The sequence below is a fragment of the Sprattus sprattus genome, assembly GCF_963457725.1.
Source record: "Sprattus sprattus genome assembly, chromosome: 5".
NCBI classification, from domain to species: domain Eukaryota; kingdom Metazoa; phylum Chordata; class Actinopteri; order Clupeiformes; family Clupeidae; genus Sprattus; species Sprattus sprattus.
The window spans coordinates 29,041,119-29,058,618 of NC_137924.1; the positions used below are offsets into that span (position 1 = coordinate 29,041,119).

General features: G+C 43.1%; 1 protein-coding gene across 1 annotated transcript in view; it reads left to right on the forward strand.

Annotated features, from left to right (window-relative positions):
- Positions 1 to 2,678: 2,678 nt before the first annotated feature.
- lrp1bb (low density lipoprotein receptor-related protein 1Bb) overlaps positions 2,679 to 17,500 on the forward strand; it is a gene marked incomplete at both ends in the record, with an annotated part of 317,704 nt that continues 302,882 nt past the window's right edge. Inside the window, 1 exon segment of the mRNA XM_080838235.1 lies at positions 2,679 to 2,772. Within this exon segment, the coding sequence (XP_080694361.1) occupies positions 2,679 to 2,772 (94 nt within the window).

Genomic DNA, 17,500 nt, shown 5'->3' on the forward strand with positions numbered 1-17,500 from the left:
TCGACTTCTCATACAAGGCGTCACAAGCTCATGTGAGAGCTCTGTAAGAAAGCGCCGCCGGGCGTGAGTGATACCTGCATATAATTCAGGGTGCTGAGCCTTGAAAAAGGAGTAGGCATTCAGGGTGGCAATATTAATCAGGTTGTACCACAGCAGCAAGGGCCACCTCTGCGTTTGGCGTTCACAGGTGTAGGTGCCAACCATCTGGTCCACAGTATCTACACCTCCTTTCGTCTGATTGTAGAAGAGGATCACCTATGGTTTTTCCTTGCGGGTGTTTTCATCCACCATTTTGCTGTGGTGCATTGTGCTGAGAAGCAGAACAGTCTTATCCTTCTTTCCAACGTAGCTGACCATGGTCATGCTGCCATTGAACCCAAAGTCAGTGCTGAAGAGCTCCCTGGTCTTGGGAGGGATGTCTGGCTTGTTTTGTCGTAATGTTCCCACAATAGTCAGACCCTTCTCCAAGAGAAGCTCTGCAAGAGGCACACTGGTGAAGAAGTTGTCTGTGGTGACATTGCGACCTGTGTGTTTGAATCCACAGCACAACTGACTGACGATGTTGAGACCCAGATTCTTACTGACTCCTTCCCCTGGCTGTCTCCCAGTGTACACAATCCCATTAATTGCATAGGGGGTTTTGGCGTCACAAAGCCAGGATACTTACATGTATGTTGTTGTGTAAAAATAACCTTCAGGATGGTGAGACTGCTGACATGAGATGTTATGATTGACAGTTAATGTATACCTGACTGTCACAGTTGATAAAAATCAAAGGTTCCTAGGGTTAACCTTTGAAATTCCATAGAAAATGCTTGGGGTCATTTTTGACCCCACCTATGCAAATCTGTGGTATTGATACAAAACATGAAATTACTTTAAAAATATAACAATTGGATACAAATCCAAATGGCCTCATGTCAAAGACAACCTATTTGAGGAATACATGGAAGGTTAAACAATAAAAATGTAAAATTAAAAAGATACTGCAAAAAAACAACCCCTGGGGTCATTTTTGACCCCACTTATGCATCTAAGGGTTAAGGACCACTGCTAGCCTTCAACGGTGAGTTAAATAATTATTTTGTTTCCTAGATTTTCTTGCTTTGATGTTATCATTGTTGTTATTGTCAAGTGTAAGTTCGGGGTTCAGGTTCATATCAAATCTTTTCAGCAATGAAATCGTATGAGAGATACGATAACCTCCATGGGACTCTGTGAGACTCGTGTTTCTCCGGGGACAGCTGTATCCACAGTTGCTGGTGTTTATTTCCCTCAAAAATACCCTCAAACGAGTGGCCCTGGAGGTAAGCTGCTTGGGGATAGGAGAGGACAAGTATAGCCCTGCAGTAGGAGGCTGCGGTTGCCCGCTAGCTAGCCTTGGGCTGTCCACGGTGGGGGTGGACTTCAGAGAAGACTGGTCACAGTGCACAACAATCTTGTTTCTTTCTTTTTTTTACCTTTCATGCATCTAGCCCGCTAAAATAAACAGACTGAGTTGAATAGTTGAATGTTTCAGATTATCGGAGAGGGTGGCATAGAGCTATATTGTTAGAATGAAAGTGCTAATACCTATGGAAAAGTTTACCTTTTTAAAGACTTTTATCACTGTGTCTGCTATGTTCGAGAAATAACTACGACTTAAACCTGTAAACTCTGGCTGCTTTGAGCCTATGGATTCCTTATCCAAAAGAAAACGAATCTCAAGTGCACCTGTTATTGCCAGTTGACTCTTTCTTTATAATCAGAGAAAACAACCTGTTGCTAACTGAACCAGAAAGACCTAGATAAGATTAATTGCGTATGTGCTGTGTGCTACGTGTGATTTCCAAGAAGGAATACTTCTGCTTTGGAGTGAGATATAGACTGAATCTAAATATTTGATGACAACAATCCTTAAGTAATTGTATTCATTGCATCCATCAAACCATTATGTCAAATATTCTGCCTATTGAATGAATATATCTTTAGTTAGCCTATTTCCTTTTGGCTACATAATGTGTGTCTATGCCAACTTGTGTGATACAGTCTTTGAAATACAACTTATTTTTAAGTTTTAGGGACACTTTGTCTCAGGATTAAGCTTAATATAATTAATGACCAAAATTATCCCCCTTTCGAACAACAACAACAAAAAAAATATTTTCGAAAAAGGTGTATTTCGTATTTATTACACCACCATTGCCACACAAGTAGCCCAATTGTTTGCAAACACCACCTTATTCCCAAACGATTAGGCTACAGGAAATTAACAGATTACCAAACATTTCACACCTTGCACTGCGTCTTTGCTTCCTAGGAAATTGTTGCTTTGCTCTAAACGGTTAAGTTATTAAGACTATTTACACACACACACACACACACACATGGACACAAGCGCGCGCACGCACACACACACACACACACACACACACACACACACTGAAATCTCTGTCCTCCCCGCATCTCTCTCCACCCCGCCCCTCCTTTATCCAACCCCTCTCTCGCTCTCCTCTCACAGTCGCCCGCACATCCATGTGAGCACCTAGACATCAGTCTGAATGCGCGGAGAGAAGAAGGGCTGGTCCGCTTCGCACACAATTCTCCCTTGACATCCTCCGAGAACGGCACTCGACTGGAGGCCGAAGCGGGACCTCAGTCAGAGAAGTGCAGTGATCCCTCGCCCTCACTCGGCAACGATGTCCGAATTGATCCTTGTCTTTCTCGTCATTCTGGGATTCGGGGATATATATTCACACGCTGAAGCGTCCGGGGTCGGAACACCAGAGACAGGTAAGGCGAGATACACGGAGAGCGGATACCGATAACGCGTAACGTAACGATGAAACTTGCAGATGCTGGCGTGCTGCACTTTTGTCGTTGTGACGCTTTGATTGGTACGAGCCCTCAGTGAGGCATCATTCATTTGAGGAGTGTTAGTATTATCTCTTGACAAGTCATTGGTCTTTTAAGTCTGTCATTTTTCAGAGGTGATTTGTGTTACGTGTTCTGGTTCCTTCCAGAGCTGTTAATTGACACGCACGGAGTGTTTCAGCGCCGTGTCGTGGAAAGCTGTCGCTTGTGGACCATTGAATAAGAACGGGTTGAGGCACATACACGAGTGAAACAACAAGCTCAACTTATGATGCAAATACGGAAGATTTTTTTTTGCATGCAGCAGGTAGACTGCTCCGAAACCGATGCAGTGACATGCGATCAGTAGCCCACCTTGTGAATGCACAGAAGCGTGCATGCAAAATTAGCCACTCGGAATGGTATTTATTTTTGGTGCAGAATTTGATCAAAAGGTCTTACTTCACGTTGTGTTACTGAGACAGATAGTATGGTTACAACAGTGCCTCCTGAAAAAGAACTCCATATAGGCTACAATTCCTGCAATTTATGACAAGTTAACACATAGCAGATATGTTTTATGATAGGTTGATATTGTACCACGTAGAGCACGATTCAGCTTCTCCTTATTTCGAACTATCAGTGCCACCCACGGAGGTCAGTGGTCTCTGGAAAATGCTCATGAAAACCGCTCGCAGTAAAAGCGGGCGTTTTGTTCTAAAGAGTGAAATCTCTAACACAAGTGTTTTCAAGATGCTTCTGCAGCAAGAGAGAGTCATTGTTGGAAATTTAAGATGTAATGATGGTGTATTGGTCCTGGTCCAGTTATATTAACGGTAGGATGGCATCCACGGCCAAACGAAGACCAGTGCTGCCTATTGGTTTTGGATGTTTTATGGGAGACACGGTTAAATGCATCGAACTTTAATCCTGACGCACTCCCGCACAGCACACATCTGCTTGAGCGCGATCTCTTTCTTTACTCTCTCTCTCTCTCTCTCTCTCGTTCGCTCTTTCTCTCTCTGTCGCTCTGTCAAAATCACAGAGTGCTTTAAAGGGACGAAGAGCCCTAATATTCCCTTCCTTTGTACTCTTTCCTAAAGAGCGGTGCCTTTAGCTGTGTTCTAGGATTCACGGCAGCATATTGCAGGAATATTGTCATGTCTTCTCAAATCACATTACTCAGCATTGAAAACCAGCACAAAGCCATCTTTTCAAAACAATTATCCGACATTAGAATTGAATTTTCTTTCCACTAGACCTTGGTGCTTGTTTGACTCTATCCTATCTGGGTATCCCAGCTGCTTAATTGCCATGCATTTATCAGAGGGGCATGCTGTTAGAATGGCTGAAGTTACCAACTGTCTGTCTGTTTCTCTCTCTCTCTCTCTCTCTCTCTCTTTATGCCTTACACACACACACCTTCAGATTCCAATACAGACACAGAGAGGGAGAGAGCGACACTGAGAATTGCTATTATTTCAAAAATCGTCTGTATGTACAGCCCCTGGCACAAATGTCTAGCTAGTACATCAATCCCTGCCTTGAGTGCTGAGTACAAGTACACGTTGATGATAAGGTCTGGTGTAAATGCACAGACAAAGGCAACTTTGTATATTTTTTCCACTTTGTATATTTTGCTACATATAGCAATTTGTCCTCCTTCACAAACACATCAGTGCCTTCACCATGGACGCTCGCTGACAACTCCTAGCAGCCAGATGCTTTCAGTATTGGTTCAACACTAAAATGGTGCGATTGGAGTCGACCCATGGTTTATCTGGACGCAGAACCCAGCTTCTGTTTATTTATTTATTTATTTATTTTTTAAATCAGAGCAGCTTTTCTTCATCCTGCCGCTGATCTCTCCCAACATTAGACACCCATCGGTGAACACGAAATAAATCAAGGTTACTGGAAACAGGGGTCCAGCACCAGGCAGAACATGCTCCGCCGCTCGGTGGAAGTGGGTTAGACAGTCATCTCTTAATGAAATCAGATGACGGCCACAAGAGGCTAATTAAATGAGATTACATCTGTGGCTGCCGCCGCTGGTTTATTGGCCACCTGCGAGTTGAACCTTCAAATGGACCTGAGTCAATAAAGCCATACACAAGTGGGGTAGCCGGTTGAAAATGTGCACTGTCAGGTGCCTCTAATGTCCATGTGGATAGATTCTCCATCTCTCCCTCCTCTCCATCGTCAGCTAATTTGGAAGAGTGGTTATAAATGACAGGGTAATGTTTTGATTCTTTTGAGGGGCCCTTTTTTTTTAGTTCGGAACACCAAAGAGTGCAGGAAAAATAAAAAAAATTCCCCCACAAACTCCTGATGTGGTGAAAGTTGATTCCGCTCATTAAAAAAAAAGTAAATTCTGGGGTTTATCCAATCTAAAGACCCAGAGTCAGTTTGTATGTGTGTGTGTGTGTGTGTGGGGGGGGGGGGTTTGGGGGGTAGAAGCGTCACCTTCAGGGGTTACGTAACACATTCTGTTGACTTAGGGAGGAAGCGCTGATGTGGTTTTTCTTTAGCCATTTGAAGACTGACCCTCTGTAGCGGGCTCCTGTTCTGTTTTCAGAGCTGGTTTGCATTAAGGGCGGCTGGCTGAGCTCAGTATGCCAATTTCTGCGCAAACATTCAGAGCCCATTCATTTGCAGTGTGGTATAACCTCTGTAGAAATCCATGCCTGTAGCTTCAGGTGGTTCCTTCTCTTGCAGCTGGGTAATTGGCTGTGTGGGGAAGGTTTCTCCCCTTCATCCCCATCCTTGCTGCTGACCTGGTAATCCCGTGAACATACGACCCCACAGAGGAGACGGAAATAAAAGAGAAAAAAATAGAAAGAAAGAAAAAAGAAAAAAAGACTGATTGACAGAATGCAAGCAAGAAAAAAAGGCTTTTTCTAGGAGATATGCACTTGATAGGGAGCAGATTAATTATGTAGTCAGTGGTTAAATGTGGTGGTGCCTGGAGAAGGGCTTCCTAACACAGAATGGTTAAGTGTGGTGGTGTCTGCAGAAGGGTCTGCAGTCCCTAACACAGAATGAAGGACAGGCAAAGGGACACTGTTAGGCCAATTTAGCAGAACAGCACCATATCCGACCCAGAGACTCAATACCTACGAGCGATGGTGCCTGTTAAATGCTATTCCCAAGAATGAAAGACAGAAAGGAAGGTAGAAAGGAAGAAAGAAAGAAAGATAGAAAGACACAAGGAAGAAAAGGCCAGCGATCTGATAGATCCATGGCAGGTGTGGCCCAGATTAGCTCTGTAGAAACTCAACTGCTGGAGGTGATGGTGCTGTCTGCTACATGGCTGTTTTAGTGATGGAATAGATGACGGAGCAGACTGCTGCGTCAGACTATTAAACCCTTATACATTTCCTCTCTCTCTCTCCCTCTCTCTCCCTCCCTCCCGCTCTCTCCTTCTCTCTCTCTCTCTCGCTCTCTCCCTCTCTATCTCTCTCTCTCTCTCCCTCTCTCCCTCTCTCTCTCTCTCTCTCTCTCTCTCTCTCCCTCCCTCTGTCATTGCTAAGAGCAGCACCTTCCACACACCCCTCACAAAAGTGATTCAGACAGCACCTGCATGGCGGGCAGACGGGCGGCTGTTACTCGCCGTGTTTCGCTTGGCACTGGCATTTCCCATGCTTCATCGGTCCCACTGCCAGTTAGGGTGGGAGTCGGCGGCCAGAGAGGGCTGACTCATTAAAATGGACTCACCCCAGCCCCTTCTCCCCGGCCCAATCTACCTCCACTTCATCCCTCTTCAAAGATGGCCGCAGTCTGCAGGTTTTTCCCATTTACCAATAATTCAGAGGCTTGTCAGGCGCAGATTTGTTTTGTTCCGCTTTATTGTTTCCTTAGCTCTTTGGCACTGGTTTGAGATGCTGTTCCAAGTCTGAAGCTGGACGGAGGACCAGATGGGAGCCACTGCCAGCCAGGGGCTGAGGCACTTTTCTGAAATAGTGTGTAGTCATAGTATTGGTACAGTCATTAGGTGTCATTATTTGGTTAAATATGGACTTGGACATGGACTTGTTCATTATCCTTTGTTAGCTGTTAACTGGGTGAGCCGTGATAAATGGAAAATGCGGATGTACATCTCTTCTTAGTGATTTTCTTTTTTGAATGAATGACTGAAAGAATTAATTAATAAATGTACAAATGAACGAATGGTCATTGGTTGATTGATTGATTGACTGATTGATGATTGATGACTGATGTTTTGTTGCTTGGTAGCATGAATGAAGGAACACATGAAAAATAAATGAAGGAATGAATGAGTGAATAGATGAATGGGCGAATGAATGAATGAATGAATGAATGTTCCCCCTATAGAGCCTCACATAGGCAACACAACCACAACCCCACCCGTCTGCTTGATGTGATGGCAGCCACTCTGCACCAGCACACTCAACACACTCAAGCAGTCTGTTGGGGAGGAGAGCAATTGTAGCACCGTAACTCTGATGTTACGATTACTATTCTATGGCAGTAGAAGAGCCCACATGGTTTTCCATCCCAGACTGCTTTAGTTGAGGCCTGGACTGATCTGGCTCTCAGCAGGTGTGGATCTCCCCAGCTGTCTACCAACGGGGAGCAGGACTCAGTCTGCCCCTAAATTATCCTTTTGGCGTCGATCTCCCCAGCTGTCTACCATCAGGGGACAGTCTCCCCCAAAATTATCCTTTGTGTGTGGAAGGCGCCAGTCTGTTTGTGCTGTTCAAACCCAAATTAATTATTCAACACCGAGGTGCTCAAGGTTGCTACATAATATGTCGTATGATTAATTAATCTATTTTCTCTCTTTTTTGCGTGTGTATCATACTTTTTTCATTATTTGAGAGTTATTGGAGAGCCTTATTAAGGCCACACTGTGGCCAGAAAAAGAAATGTAATTAAATAATTGATATCTAATAATGTTGAAACACAAAATCACAGCATGGGCCCATGTGAAGAAAGCTAAGTGATAAAACACTGATGAAAACAGTGCAAAATGACAACAATACAAATAATAATAATAATGCCAATAATAACAATATAGTAATAATAATAATGATAGTAATAATACAAGCTATTTCCATAACATATTTTACAGAATGCATAGCCCACCGAATGGACAAGAAGTAAAAAAGGAAAATAATTATAATATAATATCCTCTCAGAGATGGTTTTGGGGAGCTGAAAGCAGACTGGTCTGGGGAGCCTTGCCATGCGGTCAGCAGTCGCCTGTGGACAAGTATCGCGTAGAATAAGCTATATTTGGTCATTGCTTGTACCTCAGTGAAGGGATGCCGGTTTCTATAGCCCACTGGAGGATGAGGGTGTGTGGACCAAAGCCTCAATGAATATAAGCTTGTATCTCCGGGCGGATAATCCTTGCTGCCCTTGCAGAGGTGGAGAACCGTCGTACCATTATCTGTAGCCCACTGCATGACGAGGGTGTGCCGACCAGAGCCTTGATGAATATTAGCTAGTATCTCCGGGCGGACTATGTGCAGGACCGTCACTGAGAGCAGATACGGTGGAGGAGAACCACTTATGCTCAAGGGCTGTGTACCAAAAGACCTCCATGATTAACAAACATGAATTATGTTACACAAACTTGAGGCGGCTGAGGTATATGAAATGTATAAACAAACTGATGAAACGTCCACTTGATGACTCAGCCTGTGACTCTGTCTTAAATAAATATGATAATGTAGATTGTAAACCTCTGTTGGCTTTGTTGATTCAGTATGTTGTTCTGAAGAGCTGAACAGAAGAGCCTAAGGAAATATGATTGAGAGAGGTGATTGTTGCTCAATCAGGGAACCTTGGCGATGAAATAAAGAGGAGACTGTCGCTAGATGTGGCGTCACAGATTCAGTGGGCTGCTTAGATTTTCTTTCTGATTAAGTTGTTATTTCGGAGTGATTGAGGGCCTGAGGATGCCTCTGCCATCCACTATGGAAATAACAAGGTTATTATTTTATTATATTATTTTATTTTATTTTTTACGAGTGTAGCCTCAAGGACTTCCCCTGTGGAGTGCATTTGGCTTGCTGCGCACACGTGAAACACCTGTATCACCGCACACCTGTGGAGGGAGGCAGACTTCCCAGCAACGAGATCTTCCTGTCGTTTTGCAGACGAAGGTGAAACTACGTTTCCCATCATCCCCCACCTCTCCCCCTGCCTGTCGCCATTGGCTGCGAGTCCTGGTGAATGAGCCAGACTACAGAGCAGCCAGTTCAGCTGCCACCTGGCACTTACCAACTGATTCAAAGCCCAAAATCCTGCTGCTGCAATGTTCTGGAAAAAATAGGAATAAAATAGCAAATACAAGGGGGTAATTTAAAGCAACACATCTATTCTGAAAGACCCAAAGCATTGAAATGAGGCGATAGAGATACATATTCTCACATTGCAAGGCAAGTCAATTCTGATGGAATAATTTAAACAGTGCTATTACTTATTGCCAACACCAGCCAGTAATCCAAAACTCATTCGTATTCAAATCTGGTTTGACGGTTGTGTGGGTTGATTATGCATGCCTCTGGAACCCTACTCCTCAAGCTGTGTGCTGCTGGAATACAATTTCAAGTCACTTTCCCACTCCTACCATAACCGAGAGAGAGAGAGAGAGAAAGAGAGAGAGAGAGAGAGAGAGAGAGGGAGGGAGGGAGAGAGAGAGAGTGAGATAGAGATAATACAAAAAAGATAATACAAAATAAAAACTTTCTTGTAACATATGGCACCCTTAGCTGAGGTGAGAACAATGCCTTTGGGCAGAGTCTTGGAGATGTGAATCGCTACTCAAACATAGGAGTTGTCAGTAAACACAATACTGTCATTGCATAAAGAAACAACAAACACACACACACACACACACACACACACACACCAAACAATAGGTCTAGCCAGCAGAATGGTATGGTATTGTATGGTATGTCATGCAGGGGTATGGTATGCTGTGGTATGGTGCGGACTGCAACGGTAGGCCTATTGTACGGAAGACTGCTCCTATAAACTGTATGCCTGGATAGATAGAGGAGGGGAGCTGGTGATTTAGGTGGAGGAGGAATTATACGCATCATCTCTCTCCACCCTCTGCTACGGGGGTGATGTAATCCTGGAGAGCGGGGGCCCGCCGGTGCTGCGTTGGCCCTTGGAACGCTGAGATGGGGGGGGGGGGGGGGGGGCAGAACCTTGCTGACTAAGTTATGGAATCAGGGACGCCCAGTTTGATTCTACTCTCTGTCCCGCTAAGTCGCCTGACGGGGAGTCAAATCAGGTCAGCAGGGGCGGCAAGTAAGAGAGTGCTCGCTTTCCCAGTGGAGGTAGGCCGTGTTGCAGTGTGTGTGTGTACATTTGTATGTGTGTGTGTGTGTGTGTGTGTGTGTGTGTATGTGTAATTCATGTGTGTGTATGTGTGTGTGCGTGTGCGTGTGCGTGTGCGTGTGCGTGTGCGTGTGCGTGTGCGTGTGCGTGTGCGTGTGTGTGCGAGTGCGAGTGCGTGTGTGTGTGTGTGTTTGTGTTTGTGTGTGTCTGTGTCTGTGTGTGTGTATTGGAGGAGGTGTTGGATTGAACCATGCTGATATACTTCAGTGATTGAGCTGGGCACTTGCATTTTGTCTGACTGATTGACGGTTATTTGTAATTTGGCTGGGCTGCTTCACAGGCTTTGGCTAGCGTGTGAGCCGATATGGTCTTGGCCAGCGCGCAACTTACTCCACCATGTCTTTGCTTAGTCATTAAATACCCATCTTGTCCCTCACAGCTACGGTTCAAGCCTAGGCAGCCCTCTCTGACGGTCTCCGTTTGGGTTCGTCACATGTTTTGTTTTGGTGATTATGTGCCATTTCTTATCCTTTCCGGAAGGTTGTCTTGCCTGTCGCTCTGTTATTTTTGAATTGTCTCACACAGGTGGCTCCTGTTAGTCTAATATCAGTGTTGCATCTCTCTCTCACTCTCTCTTTCTCTCTCTATGCGCTCTTTTTCTCTTTCTCTCTCTCTTCTTTTTTCTCTCTCCCTCTCCCTCTTTCTCTCTTTGCGTTCTTACTCTCTCTATCTGTGTGCCACCCACTGCGCTGAGATTTCTTTGTTTGTTTCTCACCTCGCTTTTGTCATCATTAGACACCAGACTTTCTTTGTGGTTTTTCTCTCTCTTTCTCTCTCTCTCTCTCTCTCCATCTCTGGGACTAGGAGGATATGTTCACTCCACCCCACCCTGTCTCTCTCCCCCCCCTCTCCCGATCCACCCACCTCTGCGTTGCACATCAGCGCTCCAACACGAGACAACTTCAAACTGGGTTTGACCCAGATGGGGTGTACATGTGCCTGACCCGGGCCTGAGCTGGGCCTGATCTGCGCTGGAGTTGGCCCGTGTCGGTTCTGATCGGGAGAGAGGCTTGAGACTCAACACAAACAACAGGCCTCTCCCTGTCATCCACATCGAGCCTGTTCCTGCCAGATACAGAACACACCTCTCAAATAACATTCAGTACCATTCAGAGAGAGAGAACAAGGGAGAAGGGGAGAAGAGGGAGCGATAGAGGGAGGGAGAGGAAGGAGAAAAGGTAGAAGAGGGAGAGAGAGCAAGATGGAGAAAGGAACGGCGAGAAGGAGAGAGAGAGAGAGGCACTGAGAGAATAAGGGGAGGAATAAGAGAAAGACAAAATGATGGCTAAAGACAGAGAAGGATAGAACATCAAAAATAGAGGATGTAAGGAAGACAGCTCACACCCAATCCTTTCCCACTCCCCTACGCTTTTCATCAGGCAGTGATTGTCTCAGTCCAGTAGCCAGAGTGCATGTTAGCGAAGTGCAGGTCTGGAAGGCTGGAAGGATGCTGTCGTTTTGGCTGGGCTGTGACAGGGCAGTGGGGTTTTTGATGGTCGGGTTGGACTGTGTTTATCTTTGAGGCTCCGCAAACACAGAGGCTTCAAAAGGTGTGCAAAGGACAGGGAAGGTCAACGGTGCACTGCACACCCGACAGTAGTTTCATCTTTGAGGTGGGCTTGTAGAACCTGATAATGTAATAATTTCCTGATAACGTAATAACCCTGATAATGTAATAAAAAAATCCCTCATAAGTCCCTAAAAGATGTAATAAAACCTGATAATGTAATAATATCCCAATAATGTAATAAAGTGCATTTCCCAATAATGTAACAATCGCCATACCAATAATGTAATAAAATGTTACATTAATTGGAAGTTATTACATTATCAGGTTAGCCTCAATTTTGCAGAACCTGATAATGTAATAAATTCCTGATATTGTAAAAACTTTGGTCAGTGCTGAAATGTTGGGACACCAGTTATTCAGACCAAGTAGTGATGCTGTGTAGACAACCACCCACTATTGTTTTGCTCATATTTTGATCCCAATGGTATAGGCCTTTAGCCTCGCAAGCCAAACCTGTACAGCAAGAAGCTGTACAAGGGTCTGGCACAACACGATTTTCAGTGTGGGCGGGATTAATGGTTGTCTGTTAAGTTGCCTCTGCACGCAATGCCACACAATAGGAATGGCGCTACAACCAATCCGAGCGACTGACGAATGACAAAAGACGATTTGATTGGCCTGGTACAGTGTAATTTTTAAGGGACATTGCCACACAAAATCAAAAGAGAATTTGATATAAATCAAAGAGCGAAATGTCAGCTATTGATGATCAATGAGGACTTAGAAACTCAATGTTCTATGTGCCCATTAGCTGCCGGTCTATAACATACCAAAATGTTCTCATTATTTCTCTATTAGTTGATTACCACTGAATATCCCTTTCACCATTGTAAAAATTGTGCATTCGCAATCATATAAAATATATACTGTATCTGCTAATAGTGAAGCAGCAGGTCTCTGGACAGCTTCACTGTTTGGACCTCTGAAACTGGAGACCTGATGCTACAGCACCAACCAAAGTTATTACAATATCAGGTAATTATTACATTATCAGGTTTTGCTAAATTGAGGCTAACCTGCACTTTATTACATTATCGGGGTATTATTACATTATCAGGTTTTATTACATCTTTTAGGGACTTATGAGGGATTTTTTATTACATTATCAGGGTTATTACGTTATCAGGAAATTATTACATTATCAGGTTCTACAGGGCTGGTTGAAGTTCAGAAAGAAAGGATGGAGGCTTCTCTTTATAATACATAAGCACACCATCAGGCCGTACACTTCAAGGCATCTAAAAACAATCAGAACATAGTTTTCACATTTACATACCACTGCCCCTGGCTGCTTGAAAACTTACAGTAGTACAGTACTTAGTAGTAGCAATAGCAGTAGCAGCAGTAGCAGTAGCAGTAGCAGTAGCACTAGTAGTAGTAATAATAATAGCAGTAGTAGTAAGGCAAGGTAAGTTTATTTATTTAGCATATTTTATGCATAGAGTTCTTTCAATATGCTTTACATAAATAAAACAATAAAAGACAAACAAATAAGAAAGATGAAAGAAAGTACAAAGTACATAAGGAAGAATAAAAACATAGGGGAACCATAGAGCAAAAGCCAGAATAGAACCCCTGATATGATCTGCACTAGAACCCAATAGAGCCAGAAAGAGCAGTTTTTAGACAAAGGCCCCAGAACAGCTTAGCCTGAGAAGAGAGCCTAAAGGTAGGCCTGCCAACAGAGCTTAGCCATAAGCCAGATAAGTCACTTCCCCGTTGGGAATGACTACTTCCAAAATTAAAGTGCAGTAAGAATAAAGTGCACGTTTTAGAGCTGCATCGTAGGCACAGGAAAAGACAATTTTTTAAAACCTGGATTTACATTTGGCCCTCATCTAAGAACTTCTGCCAGTTTGTTCTAGTTGAATGGTGCATAAGAGCTAAATGCTGCTTCGTCGTGTTTAGTTTGGACTCTGGGATCTGCTACCTTAACTGAGTTCATGGATCTAAGAGCCCTTACTCGGTTTATATTCTATCATATCAGAAATGTATTTTGGGCCTGAACCATTCAGAGATTTATAGACTAATAGCAGCAGTTCTGTTCTGTAACTAACTGGAAGCCAGTGTAATGATTTTAGTACTGGAGTAATGTGCTCTGTTCTCTTGGCCCTGGATACAACTCAGCATCTGAATTCTGAATGAGCTGCAGCTGTTTAATAGTCTTCTAGGGAAGTCCAGTTAAGAAACCATAACAGTAGTCCACCCTACAGGAGCTAAAATCATGGATGAACTTCTGTTGGTCTTATTGGGACAGCAAACCCTTGATTCTGGCTACGTCTTTAAGATGATCAAAGGCTGTTTGGTGATGGCTTTACAGGTGAAGGAGACAACTCGAAGATTTTGGGCTTGGTCTTTGTTTTTCAGACACAGTGAGACTATTGTCATCTGGTGAGAGAGACAGCTATATCTGTGTATCTGCGTAACTATGGCAATCAACGTCAATTCTGCAGAGTTTGACCCAAAGGCAGGATAAAGAGATTGAACAGAAGAGGTTTGAGAACTGATCCTGATCATGCCATGGCCACCTTATCAGATTCATAACTTCCAATGGTGAGAAAGTAACCCCAGCCTGATTAATAAGACCTAAGCCTATTAAAGACCGCTCTGGAGAGTCCTACCCCATTTTCCAATCTGTCCAGCACTAGTCTATGATCTACAGAATCAAATGCAGCACTGAAATCTAGTCAAACCAGAACTGACATTTTACCTGAATTAGTATTCAGCCCATAAAGAGCCGTTTCAGTGGTGCCGTGAGGCCGCAGGGCTGATTAAAAATATGTCAACATGACCACTTGAGTTAAAAAAAAAACTGCTGGGATGGTTGAAAACATCTTTCTCAATGATCTTACCTAAAAGAGGAAGATTTGAGACCGGAGTATTGTTGTTTAACACAGAGGCATCCAGACGCGTCTATTTTAAGAGTGTGTTAATGGCGGCCATTTTTTGTGACTTTGGGAAAATGCAGTGAGCAGGGAGTCATGATAGAGAAGAACAAATGGCAGTAGTGGTGGTAGTAGTATTAGTGTTAAGCAGTGGTGCAGCAATTATGTGTTTATATTAGATAGTTACAATATTATCACAATTGTAAAAAGTGCTTAGTTCAACTGAGGACTGCGCTTGTGTACCACATGCTGTTTGTATCTGTGTGCCCCTAGACAATGAAGCAGCCGCCTCTGCACTGGGCCTGTTTTTGAACATTCATCTCGCTCTGCACTCAACTGTGAGATGAAGGCATTATGTGTGTTGAGCCCGGCGCACAGTAATAACGTTTCGGTGTTCGTTGAGACCAGCAAAACTCGGCACAGAGGCTATGCAAAGACCCTCAGCAACGTTTCACTTGATTGGCGCTTTGAGCCTCTTTTTGATTTTTGCAATTTTCTGCTCAGCTCGCCTCCTGTCGGCGTCCCACTAAGCCGCCGCTGGCGAGAGGTGCGCCTCGGAGCAGCGTGTGGGAGAGGGGTGAGCGCCTCCTACGGATGTTTGTTATGTTCTGTCCCCTTAGCCCCGAAGGTTACAGAATAATCAGTGTATTTTTTTCTTCTCCTACTTATGCCACTCCTTCGGTCCTCGAGCACAGGAGGACATTGAGGTGTTTTTCTTTTACTTTCTTTCTTTCTTTGTTTTTATATTTAAGTGTACTATTCCTTTTCCTCCTTAAGACAGCTCGTGCCTTTGTAGGGGAGCAAATCAAAGGCTACCGCCACAGCAGGTAAAGTGAGCAGAGGTGGAGGGATTTGGGTAAAGAGAGGGAAGGGGGGTGGGGTGGGGGGGCGGGATAAAGGGATAGAGGGATAGAGAGAGAACACATATATAGAGATAGAGAGAGGGAGAGAGAGAAACTACGTGAAAGTAAGACAGGGATAAAGACAGAGTGTGAAAGAGAGAGATGGAGCACAGAGGCAAAGGGCGGCTGTGATTGCACTTGATTTTGGTTCGTTTTGTATTCCTGTTATAATGAGAGTGTTAGGCAGGCGATCGGCAGGGGTCCTAATGACTATCAAGTAAAGGTAACCCTTCAGAGTCGCTCCGGCGCACCGCCGTTGATATCTGAGTTGATCCGTAATTGCGGACCATTGTTGGAATTCAACAGATTGCCTGGTAAATACAACACTGTGACTAATGCCTCTATGTCCCATGGCCACGGAAATTGCAGTTATTTATTTACTATTCTGTCTCAACTCATTGAATTTCATATGCTAATAGGAGATGTGCAATCATTTTTGGGGTAACAGTTTTAACCCGCTTAACAGATGTTTTGTGTGGAAACGATGTTTCTGCATATTTGAGTTGTTGCCCTCGTTACACTGTTGATTAGAGGCACAAGACCAAACAACAGATCATTTTGTCCTGGTTTATATAACATGTCAGATATTTCAGCTTTTTCTAATCAATAAATTGTCTTCCATCCTGGCTCCTGTCTAAGTAATAAGTGGCAGTGATTCTTGAGATAAGGGACAAAACAGGTTTTGATTTTCCCAAAAAATATTTGGATAACTTCCAAAATATATGATTACATTTCTGTCAAATGAAGTTTTGTCTATCCAAACATGTTTTGGTTCAACCTCCCAGTTGTATATTTTTTATGTTAATTGAATGTTTGCTGGGTCAGCACTTGATTTTTGTCAACACCATCATAAACATAAATAGACTTATGGAAATGATTTTAAATGATCTTATCAGAAATGTTTGTACTCATTAGTTTTCCCAGTCCCCCTTATAATGTACACAGGTCTTTAAATCATTAAAAACAAAAGTGTAGAGCCAAAGAAGTCAATGTTAAATGAGTAGAATTGAAATCATACCACGAATTACATTTGTCTTTAACCTTCAGATTTAACAGAGACATTTTTAAGCATTAAAAATACACATCTACATTGGAAATGTGTTAGTCTTTGAACAAATATCCTTCAAGGAATGAAACAGATACCATTTTTTTTTAAAACTATAAAATACTATATCTGAAGGAGTTGACACTCTATATCTAAACTAGATTTAATTCGACACATGAAACTGAAATAGCAATAAAAATCCATAGGAAGTGATATTTTTGGCATAAACAGCATTAAAATGATTAAAATGGACACTAAAATGGCCTTAGTCAACACCATCAGAGAAAGTCAACTCCATCAGACACAAATGTTGATGGTGTTTGATGGTGTTTTGATGGTGTTGACGTCTGATGGTGTTGACAAAAAAAGTACATTTCTCCTTATATCACACAAGATTCTCACAGGAGCCATCTTGTTTATCATCTGTTGATCATGGTCCAGCCAATCTATATAAATAAACACTAGATTGCAGAACATTTTACTCTTATGTTGACTCTTTAGCCATTTTGGAGTTGATACGCTATGGTTGTGACGTGTGCATATTAGTAAATAGATATGAAAAACAAAGTATTATTAAAAACTTACCAGAGCTCAAATTTTCTCATGTCACCAGGAAGACCAAGGAGGAAGGAAAGGGGTCCTTTGAGTTAATGCTGTCCTAAATTATTCCTGATTTTTTCCCCAATTTAAAAAAGTCTGATGGTGTTGACGAAAACTCTGGACACATGTTCAACTGACCAGAAAGTATATTAAAAATGTTTCAAAATTATTTGTTTTAATGTCTGTGAAATAAATACTATGTTATTTACATATGATATAGATAAAGTTAAATTTTATGTCACTTTTCAGACTTTTTAAAGCATTGGAGTGTGATGTGACCTGCTTT